The 23,396-nt window shown below is 50.6% G+C and overlaps 2 protein-coding genes across 5 annotated transcripts; one reads left to right on the top strand and one right to left on the bottom strand.

Annotated features, from left to right (window-relative positions):
- Positions 1-1,436: 1,436 nt before the first annotated feature.
- LOC311308936 (far upstream element-binding protein 2-like) lies at positions 1,437-9,740 on the bottom strand. Of its 4 annotated transcripts, none has more exons than XM_084438030.1 (18): positions 9,568-9,740; positions 8,879-8,984; positions 8,640-8,699; positions 8,411-8,447; positions 8,026-8,084; positions 7,672-7,743; positions 7,486-7,543; positions 7,118-7,289; positions 6,933-7,031; positions 6,554-6,667; positions 6,334-6,436; positions 6,113-6,234; positions 5,043-5,336; positions 4,383-4,495; positions 4,070-4,158; positions 3,444-3,650; positions 2,942-3,117; positions 1,437-2,696 (listed from the first exon to the last, which is right to left on the bottom strand). In XM_084438030.1, exons 1-18 carry the CDS (start codon positions 9,691-9,693, stop codon positions 2,688-2,690), a joined length of 2,016 nt encoding a protein of 671 aa, XP_084294156.1. In that variant the 5' UTR covers positions 9,694-9,740; the 3' UTR covers positions 1,437-2,687. The 4 variants fall into 4 exon arrangements, with proteins under 4 accessions (XP_084294156.1, XP_084294157.1, XP_084294158.1 ...); XM_084438031.1 differs by having other exon boundaries at positions 8,026-8,078; XM_084438032.1 differs by lacking the exon at positions 9,568-9,740 and adding an exon at positions 9,095-9,436.
- On the top strand, positions 9,649-23,314 carry atad5a (ATPase family AAA domain containing 5a; the record flags this gene model as incomplete). Its single annotated transcript, XM_084438997.1, has 23 exons — positions 9,649-9,713; positions 11,141-11,203; positions 11,429-13,260; positions 13,565-13,715; positions 14,952-15,081; positions 15,240-15,309; positions 15,600-15,784; positions 15,908-16,065; positions 16,158-16,308; positions 16,791-17,138; positions 17,244-17,340; positions 17,901-17,980; positions 18,141-18,271; positions 18,659-18,815; positions 19,132-19,299; positions 19,657-19,953; positions 20,081-20,145; positions 20,635-20,824; positions 20,953-21,110; positions 21,481-22,376; positions 22,492-22,650; positions 22,998-23,064; positions 23,183-23,314. The coding sequence occupies exons 2-23, from the start codon at positions 11,153-11,155 to the stop codon at positions 23,312-23,314; spliced, it is 5,673 nt and encodes a 1,890-aa protein (XP_084295123.1). The 5' UTR covers positions 9,649-9,713; positions 11,141-11,152.
- Between the last annotated feature and the right edge of the window lie 82 nt (positions 23,315-23,396).

Raw genomic sequence — 23,396 nt, 5'->3', positions numbered from 1 at the left:
ATAGCACTCTCCGATGTACAGTATCAGTGTCAGACATGCCAGCACACGTGTCAGATTGCATGTGAGAGGCCCTTTCTGCAGGTGCCATTGTGTTGTGGTTAAAGAGACTGATGTGAAATGAGAGGATCGCTTCTTCTGCCCAGTCCCTCTCCTCTTCTGCAGTCCTCCACCCATTCCCTCTCCTCTTCTGCAGTCCTCCACCCATTCCCTCTCTTCTAATGCCCAGTCCTCCACCCATTCCCTCTTCTTCTGCCCAGTCCTCCACCCATTCCCTCTCTTCTGCAGTCCTCCACCCATTCCCTCTCTTCTTCTGCAGTCCTCCACCCATTCCCTCTCTTCTTCTGCAGTCCTCCACCCATTCCCTCTCTTCTAATGCCCAGTCCTCCACCCATTCCCTCTTCTTCTGCCCAGTCCTCCACCCATTCCCTCTTCTGCAGTCCTCCACCCATTCCCTCTCTTCTTCTGCAGTCCTCCACCCATTCCCTCTCTTCTTCTGCCCAGTCCTCAACCCATTCCCTCTCCTCTTCTGCAGTCCTCCACCCATTCCCTCTTCTGCAGTCCTCCACCCATTCCTCTCTTCTTCTGCAGTCCTCCACCCATTCCCTCTCTTCTCTTCTATCTCAACCACCTGTCCTTCCTGTCAGTGTTTCTGTTTTCTTCCAAACAGCCATATTCATAAAACATTGTCTACCAACCCACACACCACCTCCCCGTTTGATGTCCCATTGCGAATTTATCAGTGATTGCAATGCGGAGTCTTGAGACATGCATTGTGAACTTCAGACCAGCGTGTTTTTACCCGGGAGTCTACTGCTACCACAGCTGTGACATATCACTTCCATGTTCTGGGGTTCTACAACGGTCATTCTTTTCCAGATTAAAATAGTCTTTTTTTATAGTGTTCAGTTTCTAATGTACAAAAACAAAACGGTGTGTGTGGCAGTGTTTTATGAATCTGGTCGGCTACAAGAATGACTGTGCCTTTGGAGGTTGTAGAATGCAATTCAGATGTTTTTAATTTTAAAGATATAAATAAATTAAGAATTTATAAAATTGTCAATGAGTCCCATGGCCTTATTGTCTCAAATGAAGCCTACAGAAGTGTATTGACCATGGTGCAGATATGGGGATAATCTGCCACATTTAGCTTGTCTGGGGTGCATGTCTTCCACATCCTGTACTAATCACACTGACTTGCACTCAAACCAAAACTACAACTATGAAATGTTCTACTGCAATGTGGAAGTATCTTCTAAGAGGTTTAACGTCACATAACTAGTTATATTTTGTCAAAATCGATTTCCTATCACTCCCACGACGCTTGACCAAAACCCTCGCTGATGTGCCGACACAAGAGAGGGAGATGTGCACACACAGGAAGCAGTCACAAAAGAAATGGACACACAAGTTTAAGAATATGTTGACGTTTGCCCTTTTTAATTCAGTATTGCTGCTGGTGGTCATTTATGCTCAATACACACTGTGGTGTCAAATACAGGCTCCTCAGTGCCTAGCTGCCATTCATCCCCAGTGATACGTCTGCAAGTCTGACAAAGTCAACACCAATAGAGAACTACTCTATGAAGGGATGCAGTATAACAAGTCCATAATTTGCCATTTTCAGTGCAGCTGTTTGACATCGACGGACCACATTAATCAGAAAGTGATTTAAATGACAGGATGGCAGGTAAGGACATCTTTTATTGTGATGTTTTTAAAAACGAGCCATAAAAAAAAAATCAAGCAGTCAATAAAACGAGTTTGCTGACCAAGAAGAAATATGACACTGGTAGCCTCACATATAGGTTAACATCTGTCACAAAACAGGGTTGTGTGGTGCTTCCAGGAGTGGATTTCCCATTGTAGATGTACCCGTGGCTATTAACTAGCTTTCTACAATCAACAAAGTCTCCTCCTGTGTGATCACACGCACACAAATGAACCTTTCATACAGACACATTCAGACACTGTACACAGTTGGTCTCACGAACACACAAAGGGAGACTAGATTAACAGTGAGATTAAGAAAATTCTATGTGACTCTGGTCATATATAGGATTGAGAACAAGCAATCTGGGTTAGGGAATGTTCCAAATTAAAATAGAAACAGCTGGGAAGCAAAATCAAAATGATTTCAGCTATTAAAAGTGAATTCCATTCATTCACTACTTTATAATAATCTTTATAAATTTATGTGAATTGCTGTAAGCAGTAGTAGGATTAGAAGTTGTTTTCATAAAGAGGTTTCTTTGCAGTTAACAATGGGGAGATTAGGTGAAGGATGAGGAGAATCTGGGCTTCATCAGGTTAGCTTTTTCTAGCCTCCATGTTCATTTCCTTTGATTGGCAGATGGAGAGAAGTGAGGGAAGGTTTCAGAGGGTAAAAATGGAAGAGTAGCTCGACCCCAAAATCAGTCCTGTTATTCCACCAGTGTCTTCATTCTTTTCACATTTTTATTTTTTTTAAAAAGTGTTGAGGAGGTGGATAATGGGGAAGGAACTTTGCCATTGTAGCACAGCATCCCTCAGAAGAAAAAAACAAAAAATTGAAACTAATTTTTAAAAATGCCCAGCTGCTGTTCGCTTCTGTCTAGCTAGCTTCTTAGCTAGCTGTCTGGGTTAAGTCATCTTCTGTCTTTTTCCTTCTCTCTTTCTCTCACGTTCAACCTTGGACGTCTCCGAGTTTCTCACTGCGTCTGAAACAAAAGAATCGTCACAAACTGAGACCACCTCGATTTGGACGCGCTGTGACAAACTGGCAAACCCGTGAGGATTCCCCCTTAAAACACACATATTAACAGTGGCGCAAGAAACAGTCTCACACACTAATTAATTTGAACATAACATCACATGCATACAGTGCGCAGGGCACGACACATGTATGTGTTGGGGTTACGTCAACACCTGTGCGATGTCGGCGCCGCGGCGTATTCACTCGTACCTGTCCTGGCTGTGGGGCTGCCGGCTGGCCCGGGGCCTGTCCTGGCTGGCCGTAGTAGGCGGCCTGCTGTCGGTAGTACTCAGCCCAGGCGGCGCTGTAGTCCTGCTGGCCTCCCGCTGGGGCCGCGACCCCTGGGGCTCCTGCTCCGGCCCCTGCCGCCGGGCCCCCGGCCTGGGCTGGGAGGAGAGGGCAGAGCAGGGGGGGTGTGCTTACCGACACGGCGCTGTTACACTAGCAGCCTGACATATGTCATCCACATCCCCGTGCACAGGCTGGGATCCTTGCCAGGTTCATTTTTATATTTTGCTGCTCTTCCACTTTGGCTCCAGCACTAGATGATGCTCTTAGTCACTTGTTTTAGAAAGGAAATGCACTTCTGAGTTCTGGCGTGTAGCAGCATACCTACGTTAAATGCAATTATTCTAAGTCGCTTTTGGATAAAAGCGTTGGCTAAATGACTGAAGTAATGTATTAGCTGACCATGCTGGACGGCAGGACTCACCCATCTTCTTGTAGTACTCCTCCCAGGCCTTGGTGTAGTCGGGCTGGCCCCCGGGGGCCTGGCCGGCCGGGGCCTGCTCTCCGGGCGCGGAGGCGGCCGCCGGGTTGGCCTGGTGCTGGGCGGGGACAGCGCCGCCCGCTGGCTGCTGGTAGTACTGGGCGTAGTAGGCAGCCCAGGCCGCATTGGGGTCGGCGGCAGCTGCCTTGCCTAAAAAAAGATGGCAGTTGGGAGTGAGGTCCTCATAGGGGTGAGGGCTTTCCCTGCTAGTGGCCTGTGCCTTGGAAACCAGGGAGGAGGGAAACAGAGACAGGGTTATCAATACCTGGCCGACACAGACAAGATGGTCATTCTCCCAACATTGCTTTTCCACAGGCGATAACAGTCACTGGGCAAAAAGCCTCCCTATTGTGACCACTGATCTTAATTGACTGAGGCGCATTCTAAGACCAAGACCAAGGATTATGTGGGGGTGGCGTTTGACTCTGGTTCCTCTACCCAGCTGTTTTAAGTCAGTGGTCACAACGGAGAGGACACAGGGAAAAATCTATTGGCCTAATTAAACTGGAGTTGCAGGTCTACCATGTCAGCGTTAACAGTAGTCAGGTAGAAGGTCATGCGTGACTCACTGGGGTCATGGGGTGCCTGTGGCTGCCACTGCTGGTAGGTGTTGCCCCAGCCTTGTGGGGGGTACTGGTGAGGGCCTGGGGGACCCCCGCTGGAAGGAGAGAAGAGGACCCAGACAGACCCCATTATCAATCAGTTACTGGACGTGTTTACTCATCCACTAACCATCATCGGACACACAATAGCAGGTCTCTGAAGAACAAATATGAAACTGAATTCATCATGAAAATCTTGAATAGCATACTATGTTGGATACACAGTTTTTGGTGGTCATTCTGTGTGTGTGTGTGTGTGTGTGTAAATATCAGAACTCACTGTGGGCCTGGGGCCCCGGGCAGTCCAGGGTTGTAGGGATTAGGATTATAGGGCCCCATGGGACCAGCAGGGCCCGGCCCACCCAGACCTGGACCTACAGGACACAGAGGACCCTGCGACACACAGCAGGAACCAGCCATTAGATCCTAACCTGACCACTGGGGACCAGAGCTGGGCAGTAACATGTGAAGTGTTGAACGATGTTCAAGGATTGGTACTGGTAATATTGAGTATTACTTGTAGACTACCTTTTATTTATATTTAATTTAAACTAGAAAAATATAAATATATACTTGTTTATATTTAAACATTCTTGTTACACCAATAAATATTACTAGTAGTCTACTCATAATTGTTTGGGCTGACCATTCATGCTAGCGGGAGCAAGTGATACAACTGGCAACGTCAGTTAAGGTTGCCAGATTAGAGATCTTTCATCCCCCACCAATGACAATGGTTCTAAAAACAATAATAATACATTTTATAATGTATTATAATGTATATAACATTTTATAATGTACATTGAGCAACACACTGACCCACACAAGTCATTTGTTCTGTCTCTACTCTCACCATAAAATATGGCACATTCGTCTGAATTTCGTGGTGTTCTCCATCAAAAACGTATCAGTTTTAGAGGAATGCAGTGGGACTCTGTACCTCGATCTTGTCTTCGATGAGCTGCTTAGCATGGTCAATCTGCTGGGGGGAGCCCCGGATGACGAACAGCTTGAAGTTGGGGTCTCCGTTGGGGGGCGGCTGGCGGGAGATCTCCACAAAGGCCCCCGTCTGCTGGTTGATGGACTTGACGTTCTCCCCGCCCCTGCCGATCACCAGGCCGCACTTGTGGGCTGGGATAGAGAAGGTCATCTCCCCTCCGGGAGGCCCCCAGCTGCCCTGGCCTCGGCCGCGGCCCCGGTTGCCTGGGGGCATGCCTGGTGGACCAGGGGGTCCCTGACAAGGACAGGGAAGTTAAGAGTTTTAGATTATACAGTAGTTCCTGAATGCCCAGTATTCATTATTAAACCCCAGTTTACAGGGCTTCGCTGTTGAGGTGTTTTGCATCCATTTTCTCTGGACAGCGTGATGTGATTAGCTGAAAATATTGAATATTCTAAAAGGTTTTCAAAAGCTTCATGGCTAAGCTATTTATGGTTGTTTGTGGGCAGTGACTGCTTCGATCAGATCTTATACCTCAAGCTCTGAAGTCTGTGGATTTAGAAAGTAGATTTAATGAAAGTAGTAGTTTAATGTAAAGAGCGAAATGTAGTTGGCGAGATTCCCCTGACTCTGGTACATGTGTGACGGACAAACGGTGCTGTACGCTCTAACGTACACGGGTCAATCTGATGCTGCGTTCCAGTCGCCTGGGAAGTAGGAATTGGGAAGTAGGAATTGGGAAGTAGGAATTTGAAGTTGTGATTGACGTCACTCCCGAGTTGACCACGTTCCAGAAACAAAAGGCAAAAACTCTTCTTTAGCCTGATCTTTTTAGTTCTAGCCAAGTCAGCCAGTTAGCAATACCAGTTGATGTATGCGCCATTTTGCGCATACGAACACCGTAGCAACATTGTCCACTGATAGACGTTGGACAGTGCTGTGTGTACGACTGATTTAATGAGACACAAATAAAACAGAAGCACTAATAAACAGTCTCGTTTCAGCTTTCACTTATTGTTGATTCACAGAGCAGCCATCTTGATTTGACATCAGCAGCTGGTACTACATACCCCTTGTTCCTCTTCCCTGACTCGGATGCTCTGCAGCAGTTGGTTGATGATCTGGGCTGCGTGATCACAGCGGTCAGGAGGGCCCATGATGTGGGCCATCTTCTCAGGGCCGGTGCCGTCGTCTGAAAGGACAGACCGATCAGGTTAAAGCGCATGTAAAACTCTTTGCACGCAGAGTTGTGAACTATCAGTTTCCGACCTGGTTTGAACTATATCCTGACCTGGTTTGAACTGTATCCTGACTCCGGCGTCGTTTTGAATCTTCTTGATCATCTCCCCACTGCGACCAATCACCACGCCAACAGAATGTCGAGGCACTGGAACCTAGCCAATCAGACAACAATAACTGCCTTTTTTCTTCTTCTTTTTTTCTAAATGAAGGATTTACCCGTGTGCTTGAAAGAAGCTGCCGGACACAGACACACACACTCTCAGACTTACGTCCATTCCGCCTCCTCCTCCTCCTCCACCCATGCGGGAGCCGTACTCGCTGCGGTCTCCGTAGCCAGGGTGGTCTCTCTCCCTCAGGATCTCCTGCACCAGCTCCTGGGCTTGCTGAGGGAGGTCCCACAGAAAAAGAGGACGCGTCAGACACACACACACAAACACCTGCTACAAAAGACCCGCGTCAGCAGTACCGCGTCCCAGCCACGGCTTGACAGAGGAACAATGGCGGTGCCAGATGGGATTGTACTAGCGCCATCTTTAGACTGTCAAAAACCAACTGTGATTTGAAAACTGGGTTAATGAGGAAATGTTTCTTTGAAAACCTATAGGTGGACCTCCCGTCTCCAGCTACCTGTCATCCACAGCGGAGTACCTGGACTTTGTACGGCTCCCCGATGATGCGCAGCGGCTTGTCCATGTTGGGACCCTGAGACGCGTCCTGGATTAGGATCATCTTCACTCCGGCTCGCTCCTGTGGCGCCACAGACGGCATGTTCAGTTCTGCTCAACCCACACACACAACATACACACACACCTCTGGCCTCTCTGGCTGTGTACCTGCAGCTGTTTGATGGTCTCCCCTCCCTTGCCGATGATGAGGCCGGCCTTGCCGGCAGGGATCATCATCTCCTGCACCGAGCCGCTCTGGCCGTTGGTGGCCTCGTGGAAGGAAGAGGGGGGCGTGCCCCTCCCTCGAGACACTATCTCGTCCAATAGCATCTTGGCTTTCCTTATGAGGGAGGAAGACAATAGAATGGCGGTGACCGTTTGGAACGCAGTTACAAACGAGCAGGTGCGCGAATACAAACAAACTCACACAAACAAATGATTACGCTCCATCTCTCCTCCGCAGGCTTACTATATTCAGCAAGCAAGGAATAATGGGCATAATTATTCTAGGTATGTGGTTGTGGTCTGACACTCACTGTATGGAGTCTGGGGATCCTGTGAGAGACACGCTCCTCTCTGGTTGGCCTCCACTGTCTGAACACAGACCACACAGTCACTAACACACCGGGCCAACCTGCACAACTTATTCAAAATGTTTTTTAACAAGTTCCAACAGTAATCCTCGGCACGCATGGGGAGAGCCCTCCGACAGAAGCACGTACCTGGAGCTATCTGAACCTTACAGCCCGACTCCTGCTGGATCTTATTGATCTGTTCTCCTCCACGACCGATGACTGGGAGGGAGGAGAGAAAGGAGAAGAGAGAGGGTCAGCTCTCTCTCTAGTCGGCTGTTCATGGTCAGGAGTCATGTAATATAGATAATACAGGCAGCAATAGATAGATAGAGAGATAGATAGAGAGATAGAGAGGTAGACAGATAGATAGATAGATAGATAGATAGATAGATAGATAGATAGATAGATAGATAGATAGATAGATAGATAGATAGAGATCGATCCCTCGATCTTTATTTATCCCTTAGGGAAATTCTCTCATGTTGTTAGCGATGTACTCACTGAGTCCCACCATGCTGTCAGGGACACTGTAGTCCTCGGAGGTGGATGAGGGCCTGCCACTGCCAGGGAGAGAGAGCCAGAGAGGAGCAGGCGGGGTCAGAGAGGAGCAGGCGGGGGTCAGAGAGGAGTAGGCGGGGGTCAGAGAGGAGTAGGCGGGGGTCAGAGAGGAGTAGGCGGGGGTCAGAGAGGAGTAGGCGGGGGTCAGAGGGGAGTAGGCGGGGGTCAGAGGGGAGTAGGCGGGGATCAGAGAGGAGTAGGCGGGGATCAGAGAGGAGTAGGCGGGGATCAGAGAGGAGTAGACGGGGATCAGAGAGGAGTAGGCGGGGTCAGAGCCACACACTAACACCATCATATATTATTTGGGTGAAATTATTTCTGCTGTTACCTCTGCTGGGCAAGAGCAGCCAGCTGGGCTCCAATAGCTGTGTGAAGGAAGAGGGAGAAAGGGAGAGGGTTCAGATTACTGACACACTGCAAGACCAGAACATGACACAAGGCCACAAAGTGACATAATCGATGCCAATTATATTTTAGAGAGACTGTTTGATTGAAGGTCTGTGGCATGGATAAAGCTTTGATTGATTGATTGATAATATGGTGAGGTAAATACTTACATAGTGCTGTGGCTGAGTCCAGGTCACTCTGCGTGGCCATTTTCTTACTCTCTGGTTGATCTGTCACAAATAAACAAGTTACTAGTCACAAAGTTGGCAAAGGTGTGTGTGTGTGTGTGTGTGTGTGTGTGTGTGTGTGTGTGTGTGTGAACTATTTGCCATTGTGCATATAAAGCAGGGGCAGAAAGCTTGTCCTATATCTGTGTGCATGTCTGTGAGTAGGAATGAATCCGTGTTACCTGGGTCTTCCAGCTGTCGTTTCTGTGCAGAGAATGGGAAGTCATCTGACGCGTTGCTGTTGTTCATAGGGGGCACCCCAGCATCGCCACCAATTTTTGCTGCAATCTGGTAGACAAATGCAAAATGTCTTTATTTTGGAGACATGGCCAACCTAGCTAGCGAAACCCCACTCTGACAGAATTAATTAGTACGTTAAGTTATAAGCTTGACATAACTGTCTGAGTGTAGTCTCAATTAGCGTTATATGGACTCGCCGCGTTGGTTGTCGACTCGAGGCCCGTCTATGAATCATCCATGTACTGGTTGGTTAACGTTAACTAATGGCGAATATCGCAATAAAAGAAGCCTACAGCTAACGTTACCTAGCCGAGACATTGCATTGCCTAACGTTAGCAAACAAGCTAGCTAGCTACTGGCCAGTTACGTTACTTATCTGACGTTAATTAATGTTAGCTGGCAGCTTGTTACCCATGCCTTTGAAAAATGTATTCACACTACCAACACACTGACATGCCAACACAATAATGCTAGATCACATTTTCGCTGGTGAGATAATTGAGTTGATTAGTAGCTAGCCTTGCTAGCATAGCTAGCCAGTGAGCCAACTAGCCTAGCAACACTCTCCTCCCCTTGTCACAGAATTGCACTCACGCGCATAGCTCCACTCCCCCTCCCCGGTGTCTCTCACCTGCCGGGCCCGTTGAACGGCGTCGGCAAACGCATCTTTCTTGATCGCTCCACCGTTTCCGATAGCTGCCTGTCCGCCAAGAGGTGCTCCAGCGCCGGGCGGCGGTACCGAACCGTACTCGGACATGTTCGCCCACGAGAGAAACGGTACGGTGGTGAAAAGACGAAAGTTAAAGCGGCGTTTAGGCCAGGGCAGAGCTGCGCAGAAGCGGGAAGTCAGACGGCGGAGCCTCGAGCGGGGCGGGGCTAGGAGAGGAACCGGAGGCTAGAAGATTCACTCAGGGTTTTACCCATGGTTTTACCCTGATCTGAAGTCTCCCAAATGTATGAGAAATTCCTCAGAAATTCCGTCATCCTCATATGAATCAAACAATGATTTTCAATCAGTGCAAAATTATTAGAGGCATAGCATAGCCATCTAACACACAAGTTAGATAACTCTTTGATACATCTTTGCCAGGGACGCACAGTGAAATTCAGAACTTTGGAAATATTTATTTGTTTGACAATTCTTATTAGGCTATCATCCAACAGCATTGTTAAAAAAAAACAAAAAAACATCTGTTTATGTCGTCATTTTTTCTGCTCTCTTGATTGGTAGAGTCCGTAATGTTAAAGGTTAGCCAGCCTGCCATGGGTTTACATGTTATAATTTCCAGCGTCACCCCGTTCTCGGCTTGCGTGAGCGGAGCTTATACTGTATAGTGCACACGGTGGAAGGACCTTATCAGACGATGCCTCAGTCCGATTATAGATCAATACAGGTCCACGCATTGGTTGAGAAACGACAGCGGTGGGATTGCATATTTTTTGTCTGCTGTCGTGAACGATTAGCTCTGTGTGAACTCAATGTGATGAGCCCTCTCGAGACGGACTTGCGGCGCGCCCCGGCGGACAAAGCGTTTATCCCCTGTATTTGGCGCTCTTTGTGCAGAAGAGACAGGCGGGTTTTTTGAGACGCATAGCAAGGCGGGGTTTGATAGCTAGGTAGCCAGTCCAGCTTACAATTATACGTATGTGTTAGGGATAGTTCGTTACAAATGCATGCAATTTATTGCATAATGGCAGCAATATCTTGTAGCTATATGCTGTAAATAGGCTTGTAGTGTATTGTGACTAACGTTACGCTGTGTGATTCAAGCCGACCGTCTACTAAAGTGAACCATGTCATCCATAGAATTGGTCTGTATTAGCTAGCTAACGTTTAGCTATATCATAGTTTTCTTGGCAGCTACATAGCTACGCTGTACACAATGGCAGTACATGTTGTGGCTTTGTCTAGAGCATTTTAGAGGGAGTATTGAATAGCTATTCACTGTATATGTGCGCCGACATCACAACTTGGTAAGTGCCCTTTGTTTGGAGGTTACGTTGTTTGAGGTTTAACTGTAATTTGCCTCGACGGTTCTGAGCTGCTGCGAGTTCCCTTGTTATTATGGATATTTGTGGAGCTAGCTAGCTATGTAGGAGGACTACCGACGTAACGTTGTCTGAAATAAAGTCAGTTCCCTGACGAAATGCCATGTCTCCAGTCAATGTCAGGTTAAACAAAACCTTGTTCTTCATTCTCGCAGGACTCGTTAACTATGGCTGGCGTCGTTGCAATGGCATCTGTCATTGAAGACTTTGAGACACAGGTAGTGTTCACATGTCATAAAAACCTACACTTAGCACATGTACAGTCTGCAGACATTGTTTTGTGTGTGTGTGTGTGTGTGTGTGTGTGTGTGTGTGTGTGTGTGTGTGTGTGTGTGTGTGTGTGTGTGTGAGAGACAGCATATGTCAACACATTGACTTGTGAATGTGTAATTTGTGGAGTTTGAAGCCTAGATGGTAATCTTGTTGCTGTTTTTTTTCCACAGCCATGTAAAAAATCACGCAAAGATTCAGAGGGTCCAGCTGCCAAGACCATCACAAACTACTTCTCTCCTGTGCCTAAGCCCATGGAGAAGCCTTTCTCTCCGCCCAGGTCTAACAACATCATGGACTACTTCAGTCGGAAAACCCCACCTGCCCGGGAGAAAGGCAGCAGCCCCGAGCAGTCAAAGGACAACCACCAGGGGCCTCCAGAGACTCCTGGTGCCCTGGAGAACGCCGCTCGGCAGCCAGCGAAGCCGCCCCAGAGACGGAGCAGGAAGCCCAGCAAAGCCGCCCAGCGGCTGCAGGGGGCAGAGGCCTCGGCAGAGGAGTGCATGATGGCCGTAGAAGAAGGCCCTGGAGAGGTTGAGGAGAAGGAGGAGGCGGCAGTGTCTGGGGAGACTGCAGTGACTGGCTCTGGCATCCTGGGGAGCGACACCGCCGCCCTGCTGGCTCAGATCAGCGCAGACGCTCGCATGGCCGATGAGAGCTCAGAAAAGAACGCTTCCGGGACGACCGTCGCCGTCGAACAGGACGATGAGGACGAACGGCGCGAGGAAGTCTCAAAAGGTGTGCCTTCGACCGAGGGAAAGCGAGGGGAAACATTGGGCGGCCCCACTTCGAAGGTAGCTCAGAGCGGCAGAATCAAACGGGCCAAACCTGCCGCAACAAAGCCCAGGAGAGGTAAAGCTAAGCAGGCACAGGAGGAGGAGGAGGAGGGGCGCTGTGGGCCTGAGGGGGGGGAGGCTGAGCAGACCTTGTGTGACGTCAGCCTGGATGAGGCGTCTTGTCCGAACGGCAGCACCGTCACCATCTCCTTTGAGGACTTCCTACAGAGCCAGGGAGGGGAGGATGAAGAGGAGGAGAGCAGAGTCGGCATGGAGCCAAAGGAGAGGGAGGCGGACGTCCTGGACATGCCCAAAGCCAGCGAGCCCGGTGGGGCTCCTCAGGTGTCCCCCAGGACCCTCACCATCCAGGCGGAGGTGCACGCCATCTCCCCCGACCGCAAACCGGCCAGGGAGAAGAAGGTTGCCTCCATCTTCGTCAGGCGGAAAGAGGAGGGGAGCTCGGCGGAAGCAAAGCCCGCCTCCTGTCCTCGTCCCCAGGCCGGACCCGCTGAGGTGCTGTCCGCCGCCAAGCGGAAGTCCAACGTGGTTCTCCAGGAGGAAGACCTGGAGCTGGCGGTGGTGGTGGAGTCTGAATCCGCGCACAAGTGCAGCCAGGCGGAGCGGAAGCAGTTCATGAGTGCCTTCAAGCAGCCCAGTCTGGAGGCCGGGGCCAAAGCCAAGCCGGAGAAAGTCCCGGGCAAACAGAAGCAGCCTGCAGCGGAGAAGAAGGCCCCGGATGAGGAGGAGGCTGGCGAGGCCGGGGAAAACTCTGGCGATCCGGCCGTGGAGCAGCCCGGCGCCGGAGAAATGGGTACGAAGAAACCCAGAAGAAGAGGCAGGAAGAAGGCCCAGCGGGAACAGCCGGCCCCGTCACCCGGAACACAGGAAGAACCAGTCACGGAAACAGGAACTGAGGAGTCGGCTGCTAAACCGGCAGAGGATCCCACCAGCACCACACCGGCAGAGGATCCCACCAGCACCACACCGGCAGTCAGGAGGTCCAGAAGAGAGCTCACCCCCAGACGGGCACCCATGGCCGTCGAGGACGAGGCAGAGACCATGACCCCGGTTCCCCGGAAGATGAGGAGGAGGAGGAGGAGAGAAGACGCTGTGGCCCCCCAGGACGGCCAGCCGGTCATGTTGTCCCCCCCAAAGACCCCCGGGTCCAAACACGGAGTGTTCCGGGCTCACATGCTCGCTCCTCCTGACGAGAGCGAAAGTCCCATCAGGTGAGGCTTAACCCCACGTGTGGCTGTTTGTAGCGACTGTAAATTGTATTCGTTGCTGCTGGTTGGAAATGTCTTGTAATATCCTTCATGTACGTTTTGTTTATTCTAAGAATGAAATTCACACGGGTCTTTCCAAGTTCCACATCAAAGTCTGAAGCTGCAAGCGACTTACCGAGTTCTGTTCCTGCTACTAAGGTAAATCGCATGTGCTATATTAATTTATTTTAGCACAAACGTTCAGTGTGTTCTACTAATGCAATTGCTGTTATTTGCCATTGCTGTTTTTTCTCATTCCGGGATCGAATACTTCCAAGAAGAGAAAGCAAGCCAAGAAGTTGGTGGAGAAAGCCAGAGCCATACAGCAGAACAAGAAGGCTGCCACTGAGGAGAAGGGCTCCTTACGAAGGTCGTCACGGAGTCAGCCCTCCACCAAGACCAGCTACTGCGAAGATGAGGTACAGTATCGCCCTTAAACTAACATTGGGATATATGTATATAGAATGCCCTCTGGAATTTGTAGGGGTGGGTTGTATGCCCACCTCCCTTGTTCTCTGTAAAGCGCATTGTGTTGCCTCTGGGTATGAAATGCACTATACAAATAAAGCTTTGATTGATTGATTGATTGATTGATGCCTAAGCGGAAGCAGGAAGAGAACCCCCATGGGACCTTAAATCTGAAAAAAAAAAAAAAAAAAATACAGTAGTGAACGGCATGAGAAGAATAATTTATTGATCCCGAATGAATTGTGCCATGACCATCACATACAGCGTATGATATTTATCCATTTAAAACATCTATTGAGGCTATCCTCAATAAATAAATTCAAATAAATTCAAAAACATGCATTTTACTCATCTCGGTTAACTCGCAAGTTAGCTGATATTAGCTATCTGACATTACACTCATTTAACACTCACCAAAACCTTGTAAAGCCAGTCTCGCATGCCAACTCTTACAGAACTGACTAACTCTCCTTTTGCATAGCTGCAGCTCTCAACATGGCTAGACTAAATAGTGATTTTCACATTGTAAACTTGTTCTGGAATAACTGAAATGTGACAAACTGCACATTTCTTGATTTACAAAATTATGTTTTAAATTGACAAACATATGTGTATGGTCATGGCACAATTCAAATGGGATCAAGAAATCATTTGTTTATCGCCATTGACTACTGTACATATTTTTTCCGAAATAAGGTCCCATGGGACGTCTCTTCCTGCTTCCTCTCAGGCTCTCTATAGGCTGTGTAGTGTGTTTAACCTCTTCCTGCTTCCTCTCAGGCTCTCTATAGGCTGTGTAGTGTGTTTAACCTCTTCCTGCTTCCTCTTAGGCCCTCTATAGGCTGTGTAGTGTGTTTAACCTCTTCCTGCTTCCTCTCAGGCCTCTATAGGCTGTGTAGTGTGTTTAACCTCTTCCTGCTTCCTCTCAGGCCTCTATAGGCTGTGTAGTGTGTTTAACCCCCTCTATAGGCTGTGTAGTGTGTTTAACCTCTTCCTGCTTCCTCTCAGGCCTCTATAGGCTGTGTAGTGTGTTTAACCTCTTCCTGCTTCCTCTCAGGCCTCTATAGGCTGTGTAGTGTGTTTAACCTCTTCCTGCTTCCTCTCAGGCCTCTATAGGCTGTGTAGTGTGTTTAACCCCCTCTATAGGCTGTGTAGTGTGTTTAACCCACGGACTGCTGTCTGTGCAGGACTCTGTGGTTTTCCTGGAGGAAGACCAGACAGCGCAGGAGAAGAGCAAAGCTCAGAAAGGGCTACGAAGTCTGAACGATGTCCTGGGGAAACCTGCTGCTGTGAGCAAAGAGGCCAAGAACTCCGCAGGTGTTCAGTCACTGCTTCATCTCCACGTATTCAGTCACTGTTTCACCTCCACGTATTCAGTCACTGTTTCACCATGCTCCGCTTCAAAGAAGCTGTGTGACTTTGTTTACACACATATATATATATATATATTTTTTTTTTTTTGCCAGGTTCCAAAGTGACACCCATGTTCCTGGGGAAAAAAGCACAGAGGACACCATCAGTCATATCCATCTTTGATGAAAGCAGGTGAATATATATCTCTAGTCTGTGTTTTTTTCTCAGGGTCAACTTTATTTACCTGCAAGTGGGGAATTTGTGTGTCACATGAAGTTCTTGTTAGACTGTTCTAATGTTTGTTGTATGCGAAATGGGTGCTTCTATTGACCAAATTACCATCTTAGACCATCTTTCAATATCTACAGTATGTTTCTCATTATGTGTTTAACAAGCTGCCTCTGTGTGCTGCTGCATATGTTATGGTACTATTAGACCATTTCCATCTCCTCCTATTTGACGTCATACTCTCTCTCGTCTAGCCTCGAAGGCTCTGAGAACTCCCAGGACGGTTCAGAGCAGTCCAGAGCACGCAGGGAGTTCCTGAAGAGTGGCCTTCCCGAGTCCTTCAAGAAGCAGATCGCCAAAACCGTGGCCGTCAAGGAGGCCTACTCTCTGTCCTGCTCCTCCTTCCAGCCTGTTCTACATGTTTTACAGACAGCACAGGGTAAACACACAGCTCACACCCCTCTAGACTATTACCTCTCACCACCAGAAGAGGAAAGAAACAGCTCACATCATATACTTTATGTAATGGTTGATAGGTGTCGTTTTCTTTTTGATTTGTCAGATTGTCCTTTCTGGACTCTCCCATGGCCTGTCAGTCCTCTCCTACAATGCCTGAAGGAGTTCAGGAGCTTGGCACCAAACCCACTTCCTTCTCTCAAGGATTCGGGTCTCTCAACCAGCTGTAAGACTGTGCCAGCGACTAGAGTCCACAGCGAGAGGGTGAGTTCAGCTTTTATGTTTGATTCAGTGACAGAATTCTCTGCTGCTGTATTCAGGTGATCCTCAGTGACTGTGATTGGCTCTTGTCTCAGGGCTCTGGCTGGAGGGAGGAGTTCTCTGATGAGGTCCGCGGGCTGTTGGCCCAGGAGATCAGCAGCTCTAATCCCGCGTTCCCCGCCCAGAGGTTCCTCACGCGCTTCCTGAAGAGACGCGCCGACCACCTCCTGCAGTGCACCGCCTCAGGTGAGAGAGAGAGACGGAGAGAGAGAGACGGAGAGAGAGAGACGGAGAGAGAGAGACGGAGAGAGAGATATGGAGAGAGAGACGGAGAGAGAGCGCCTGGAGGTCGCAGGACTGTAATAAGTGCGTCTAATCATTTTGAGTTGCCAACTTGAAATGATCGGATGGCTCACCTGCCTGTGAACCTACCTGCCTAGAGAGTGTTATTTGTTTTCCTCCAGTTTGGAGGAGTGGCTTTGGAGGGAGGCCTGAAGGGAGGGGCAGGGATTTTGTGTCGGTTGCATTTTTCAAAATCTTTTGAAATTTGCCACCAAGTCTTAACAGGAAATCACAAACCACATACTACACTTTTAATTACGGACTCCCCCGATCCGTCTAGGAACCGCTTGATTAAATCCCACTTCAGCGGTTAACTGCCGTGACCATTGCTCTCACGTACGGTACGGTACTACCTCTTTAAACCCTCCTGTCTCTACGTTGTCTAGAACCAGACCCCTCCCCCGAGGCCCCCGCTGCCCCAGCGTCGGTGGAAGGGGCGGGGGGGAAGAGGAAGAGGGTGGACGAGGGCGAAGCTGCGAAGGTGGCCAAGAAGCCGAGGTCCAGCAGGTCTGAGGAAGAGAAGCCTGAGGTGGTGGTGGTCCTAGACGACCCCTCCCCGGCCGCCACCCCCAGCCCAGAGCCCAGGAGGAGGAGGGGCCGCCCCGGCCGGGCCCAGAGACAGAACCAGCAGCTGCAGGAGGAGGAGATGGAGGTGGTGGCCGAACCCGCAGTGCAGACCACGCCACTCTCCTCGCGTGGGGACTCACCTGCGGCCGTGCTGGGGGACTCGCCAGGTCAGAGGCTAACGACAGCCACAGCTGTTTACTGGACAGTCCCTCACTCCCTGTATGCTGGTGTCCAGCCTGCTCAACCGCCGCCATCTGCTGCTGTGTCTACAGACCTGGTGAGAGAGGACATGTTGTGGACAGAGAAGTACCAGCCACAGCACTCTGGAGACGTCATCGGGAACACCGCATCAGTCAGGAGACTGCACAGGTCTGATCTCTCCGCTCTGACCGGAACTGACTGGGCTACAGTTGGAACAGATTGACCCACCAATCAGCGGCTCTGTCAGCTAGCTTTGATGGGACGTTCTGTTAGGTTTCATCCATTCATTGAGATCCCCCGTAATAATAATAATAATAATAATAATAATAATAAAACCTTATTTGTATAGCTTTCATACAAATAAATGCAGTTCAAAGTGCTTTACAACAGAGAATGTACACGCACGGAGTGCTTCACATAAATAGACATAAAATGAACAAAAAGCAGGAAAAAGAAGATGGAAGATAAAACACAATAAAAGAAGATAAAGATAAGAAATACAAATATTACTTTAAATATATATATTTTTTACCAATTCAATATCACAAAGCACCAAAATCCTGTCTTCGTATGTTCGCACAGGTTACGCAATAATACAATTGGCAATGGTTCCAAACCTATTTTATTTTTTATTTTTTTTAATCACCCTGGACTTCTAGAACATTTAACACAATACCCATCTGTGTCCAGATGTGTTCTAAATGTTGGAGATGAAACTTGATTTGCAGCTGGCTGAAGGAGTGGAAGCTGCGGGTCGATCGTGAGGAGAAGCAGCAGCAGGACAGGAAGCAGGAGGAGGACAGCAGCGGTGAGACAACTATCCCCTCTACAGCCTGACTAGGACTCCCCCTCATTCACAGTAGATAGGTCGTCTCTGTGAGCAGGCGGTGACATTGTGCTTGTGTGTGTGTGTGTGTGTGTGTGTGTGTGTGTGTGTGTGTGTGTGTGTGTGTGCGGGGTCCACACAGACTCGTGGGACTGCGGGGAAGGAGGAGGAGAGGAGGAGGAGCTGATGTGTAACACGCTGCTGATCACCGGACCCCCGGGGGCAGGCAAGACCGCCGCCGTCTACGCCTGCGCCCTGGAGCTCGGCTTCAAGGTCCCTCCCTTCTACCGCCGCCGCCATGAACGCTATAAACACACAACCACAAATAACTCCTTACACACGCACTGCACCGCTTTGCACACAGTGGCATCATGTTCTACCATGGACTATTTGTCTGAGTTGTGTTTTGTACGTATGTTGATTATCGAGCCACGTCTGATGATTTTCTGTCATGACAGATAAGGTGTTCTGAATCTGAACCCCCACACACGGCCGAGGGGAATGCGTGTTTCCATCTGAAGCCACGATACGCTCATGTTTTAAAAGACGGATACACTCGTTCTATCGCGCATGTTTTCCTGCCCGAGGTCCGAGACTTCTGCGTGCCTGTGTGGTGTACAGCTAACCCCCCTCCTCTCCCCCCCCCCCCCCCCCCTCCAGGTGTTTGAGGTCAACGCGTCCTCCCAGCGTAGCGGCCGGCAGATCCTGTCCCAGCTGAAGGAGGCCACCCAGTCCCACCAGGTGGACGTCCAGGGGCTCAGTGCCCACAAGCCCGCCTACTTCAACAGCAGCTCCGCCAGGATGGGCTCCTCACCCAGTGAGTGGAGCTGAGAACACACGCACACACGTACACACACGCATAGACCAGAATTAATGTTTCAGTCATGAATGGAACAGCTGTGTGCAGGGGTGAAAATTAACTTTTTGGCCCACGGTGAGTCACCTGCCAAGGGGACTGTAGATGAAAAAATGTACCGACTAGCCTTCCGAAATCTAGTCGCCAATTGGAAATTTTACCTGCATTTGGCCGGTGGCAGGTGTTAATTTTCATCCCTGGCTGTGAGTCAGCTCCACATGTGTGTATGCATTAGGATATCCACAGCTGTGTGAGTGAACGGTTCTTGTGCTCCCAGGGAGGGTGAACTCCCCTCGCAGGGCAGCCTCCTCCCCTAGGAAAGCTCCCCAGTCCCCCCGCGGCCCCAGGAGAGGAGGCCTGGCCCCCACCTCCCTGGCCAGCTTCTTCAAGATGGGACGACCCCCGGGCAGAGAGCGCGCCAACCCCGACAAGGCTCAACAAACAGGTACCTGATCCCACGTAGATGGTCAGACGTTCTCTCCCAGCCCTGTGTAGGTGACACCCGACCTACAGACGTCGCTCGGCTAATTTCTACGCACCGGGAACGGCGGCAAAGAGTTATATGAGCATTGTAACACCGTTGTTGTTTTTTTAATTAGTTGTGCACTGACCACCAGGAGGCATCGTTGAACACTCCTGGCAGACTGCCATAACTTGTCTGTCTGCCGACCTATGAGTGGCGGTGGGGCTGAATTACAGGAGTGAGATGTGTACACACTGCGTAGACAGCAGACGCAATGCCAGTTTTAACGCCATTGCCTCAACCCCCCCCCCACCCTCCTCTTCCACCTCCTCAACACAGTTGCTCCCAAGAAAACAACGAAAGCAAAGGAGAGTAGCACCACTAAGAACAAGGACCTCCCTCCCAAACCAGCCGCCAGAGCTAAAGAGACTAGCAGCAGTAAGACTAAAGACCCGCCTCCCAAATCGTCCGTCGGCGTCAAGGCACCCTCCAGCCAGGAGCAGAGCAAGAAGGCGGCCACATCGCTCATCCTGTTCGAGGAGGTGGACGTCATCTTCGACGACGACTGGGGGTTCCTGGCTGCCATCAAAACCTTCATGGCCACCACCAAGAGGCCGGTGGTCCTCACCACCAGCGGTCAGTCCCGGGCCTGGCTGCGGTCCTCGTGTCACATGATCACAGTACACACATTACAATGCCCGCTATGAGTGACTGTTGGAGCATCATCTAATAACAAATACACGTTTTCCATCTCTTCCTTAAGATCCCACCTTCAGTGCCATGTTTGATGGTTACTTTGAAGAAATCCCTTTCAGAACTCCGTCAGTGGTGAGAAAACCGGTTGTTTGTGACATTTGTTCTGTTGAATGATCACGGCTCACAAACACCAACCAGTAACTTACCTCATTATTCACATTGTGCAATTTCCCCTCAAGGGTTAATAAAGTACCTACCTACCTACATGCACTCACTAAACCTACCTACCTACCTACATGCACTCACTAAACTTACCTACCTACCTACCTACATGCACTCACTAAACTTACCTACCTACCTACCTACCTATATGCACTCACTAAACTTACCTACCTACCTATATGCACTCACTAAACTTACCTACCTACCTACCTATATGCACTCACTAAACTTACCTACCTACCTATATGCACTCACTAAACTTACCTACCTACCTACCTATATATATGCACTCACTAAACCTACCTACCTACCTATATGCACTCACTAAACCTTGACTGATCCAAGCGAGCCTGTCATGGCTGTAGTGTAGTGGGTCACACCCTCCCTGCCCTCCCCCAGGTCAATGTGGGCAGCTACCTGCAGCTGGTGTGCCTGGCTGAGAACATGCGGACCGACGCCGGAGACATCTCCTCCCTGCTCAGCCTCACCGGCTGCAACATCAGACAGAGCCTCCTGCACCTGCAGTTCTGGACGCGCAGCTCCGGGGGGCGCCAGACCCCACGTCCGCTCCCACCCTTGGTCGATGCAGGTAGGGGGGATGGGTATAGGAGAGTTGGGTCCACACACACGTGAATAAAATGAGTGCAGACGATATAAATTACTCCCATTGTCCGTCTTCTCGTGTTCCATTTTGATTCTGTATGACTTCGTTCTCAGAGACACTAAAGAAGGAGGAGTCTGTAGAGGCAGCGGACGCATCTGTGTGCGAGGTGGAGGCCACGCCCACCCTGCCCCCCTGTGATACGGCCTGCACAGAGAGCATGCTGGGATTGCTGAACGCGGAGCCAGAGAGGGACGTGCTGGACTTGCTCAAGGTTAGTCCGCCGCCTTCCCCCTCCTTCACCATCGCACGTTTATAACCTCCAACATAACGGTCACCGCTGCCAGGTACAAAATAGTTGATGTTTTTATTGTGGCTGTTTAAATGCATATCAAAGACACGGAGGCGAAATTCTGAGCAGATTTCAGTTCCTCCCAAGGTGTAAAGCGCAATAAATACCGAAGTGTGGCTGTGCTGTATCGAGCGAAACCATAGCTAGCATAAAATATATTAATAAAATAAATTAGACAAAGAAGGGGAAGGGCCTCTTTTACACCATTTTTTGTTGACTAGCATCGTCTTGGCCTTCATCAGAGCATCATGGCTTTAAGTGTGCGTGTGCGCGTGTGTCTGCGTGTGTCCAGAGCTGCTCCACGGCCGACCCCGGCTGCTGGGACCTGCTGAGTGCCAGCAGGAGGAGGGGGGTGGACCTGCTCTACTCCAACATGGAGGCCCTCCTGCCCCTGCCCGTCACCACCCTCGCCGCCACGCCTGTGACGCAGGAAGCGGTCGCCGCCAGAGCACCGGGGGGGGAGGAGGAGGAGACCGCCGGAGACGCCCCGCCCCACAACAGGCAGCTGCGGGCGGCTGAGGGCTCGGACGACGGCAGTCCGCTGAAGCTGTCCTCCGGGATGAGGCGGAGGAAGAGGAGGCAGCGCGGCGGCCCGGACGACCAGGACCCGTTCCACTCCGACTCGGACGACGCCTTCCTCTCTCTCTGTCGGCCGCCCGGCGCCGCCACGGACCACGTCGTAGAGGGGAGCCCGGTTGGCGAGGGGAGCACGGCTACGCCGTCATCCGCCGCCGCTCCGGCGAGGATGAGGAGGGCGCCGCTGACTCCGGAACAGAGGATGAAGAGCAAGCCCGTGTCCCGCTGCCTCGAATCCCTGGCTGAGTTCCTGGACCACATGTCCGTGCTGGACGCCACGCTGCTCCTGCCGCCGCTGTGTCCGGGGGGTGCCGCCAGAGAGCCGTGGACGTCGCTCAGCCTTTCCGGCGGGGTCGAGGTGAAGGACGGGATGACGGACGAGCCCCGGGAGGGGGCGGAGTGTGACGGGGGGCGATGGGCGGAGCGAGAGAGGGGGCTGGAGATCCAGGCGGCGCTGGAGGCGCTGAGCTTCCAGAGGTGCAGGGCCAGGGCGGAGGCGGCGTGGGCCGGGGCCCAGGCTCTGGGGGGGGGGCCGGAGGAGGAGCTCTCCCTCCCCGTGGCCCCTCATAGACGGGGCTTCAGCCTCACTAGGGACAGCCCCTGCCAGCCCAAGTAAGTCTCACATTAAATCACTTCCACCATGCATACGAATGTCAGTGCCTGTAATCCACCTTACCAGATACCCCAGACCTGACTCTTAACTGGTGTTCACCGCCCATCTGTCCAGGACGGTCCAGAGGAGGAGGGACGTCATGAACACTGTGCTGTCCAGCCGGGCGTGCGGCACGCTGGGGAGCCGGCGAGCAGCCGCCCTGGACTACCTGCCCACCCTGCGAGCCATCTGCAGGACAGAGCAGCTGAAGGAGCAGGGCAAGACCAAACGCAGGCGAGTTCATAGATCTACAGCTGTGGGATTTGTTCCGTGACTGTTGTTTATTGTATTGACTAAACTGAGAACAAGGTCAGCGCAGAGCTCAATGTACTGTTTATGACATTTTATATCAAGATTCAAGATCTCTTTATTTCCATGTATGGGGTTCACGCTACTAGGAATTTGACTAGGATTAAGGCATACGCTGTTGGAGACGAAATGGGACAGGACAGTGCAAAGACATGACAGTGCAAAACGGTATAGAAAACTGTGCAAATACAAAAAACAGTGAACAAAGTACAGTGCAATGTACAAATGCAGAAGGTTTGACATCTCACAGACACGTTTCTTGTTCTCCTCAGATTCCTGCACTACCTCATGTCCGTCTCCTTCGGCCTGCCGAAGAGCACCTTGCAGAGCCTGGCCGAGGCCTTCCCCTGAGCGAGGGACCGCTGCCGGCTCTGGAACGGGAGCTGAGAGACACGCAGCTCGTTTTCACCCTGGCAGGTGTCTCCGTTCTCTGTCCTGCGCTCTCCTCGTCATGCAGACCCAGAGACCAGAACCTGCCCCGGTGTTGTCCTCTGAAATTCAGAAAGGGCTGTCTGCAAGTGCCCAGTCGATGCAGAAGGGCGGGATATCAGAATGGACTATTCAGACAGCCGGCTGGGGGGAGTCCTGACCCGGGGGGAGTCCTGACCCAGGATCACTCAGAACATGAGTTGGAGCAGCTGGTTCCCCAACATGTCTCCTAAAATGGCTCT

Source organism: Borostomias antarcticus (assembly GCF_949987555.1).
Source record: "Borostomias antarcticus genome assembly, chromosome: 5".
Lineage (NCBI taxonomy): Eukaryota > Metazoa > Chordata > Actinopteri > Stomiiformes > Stomiidae > Borostomias > Borostomias antarcticus.
This window is presented reverse-complemented; position numbering and strand designations above follow the sequence as displayed.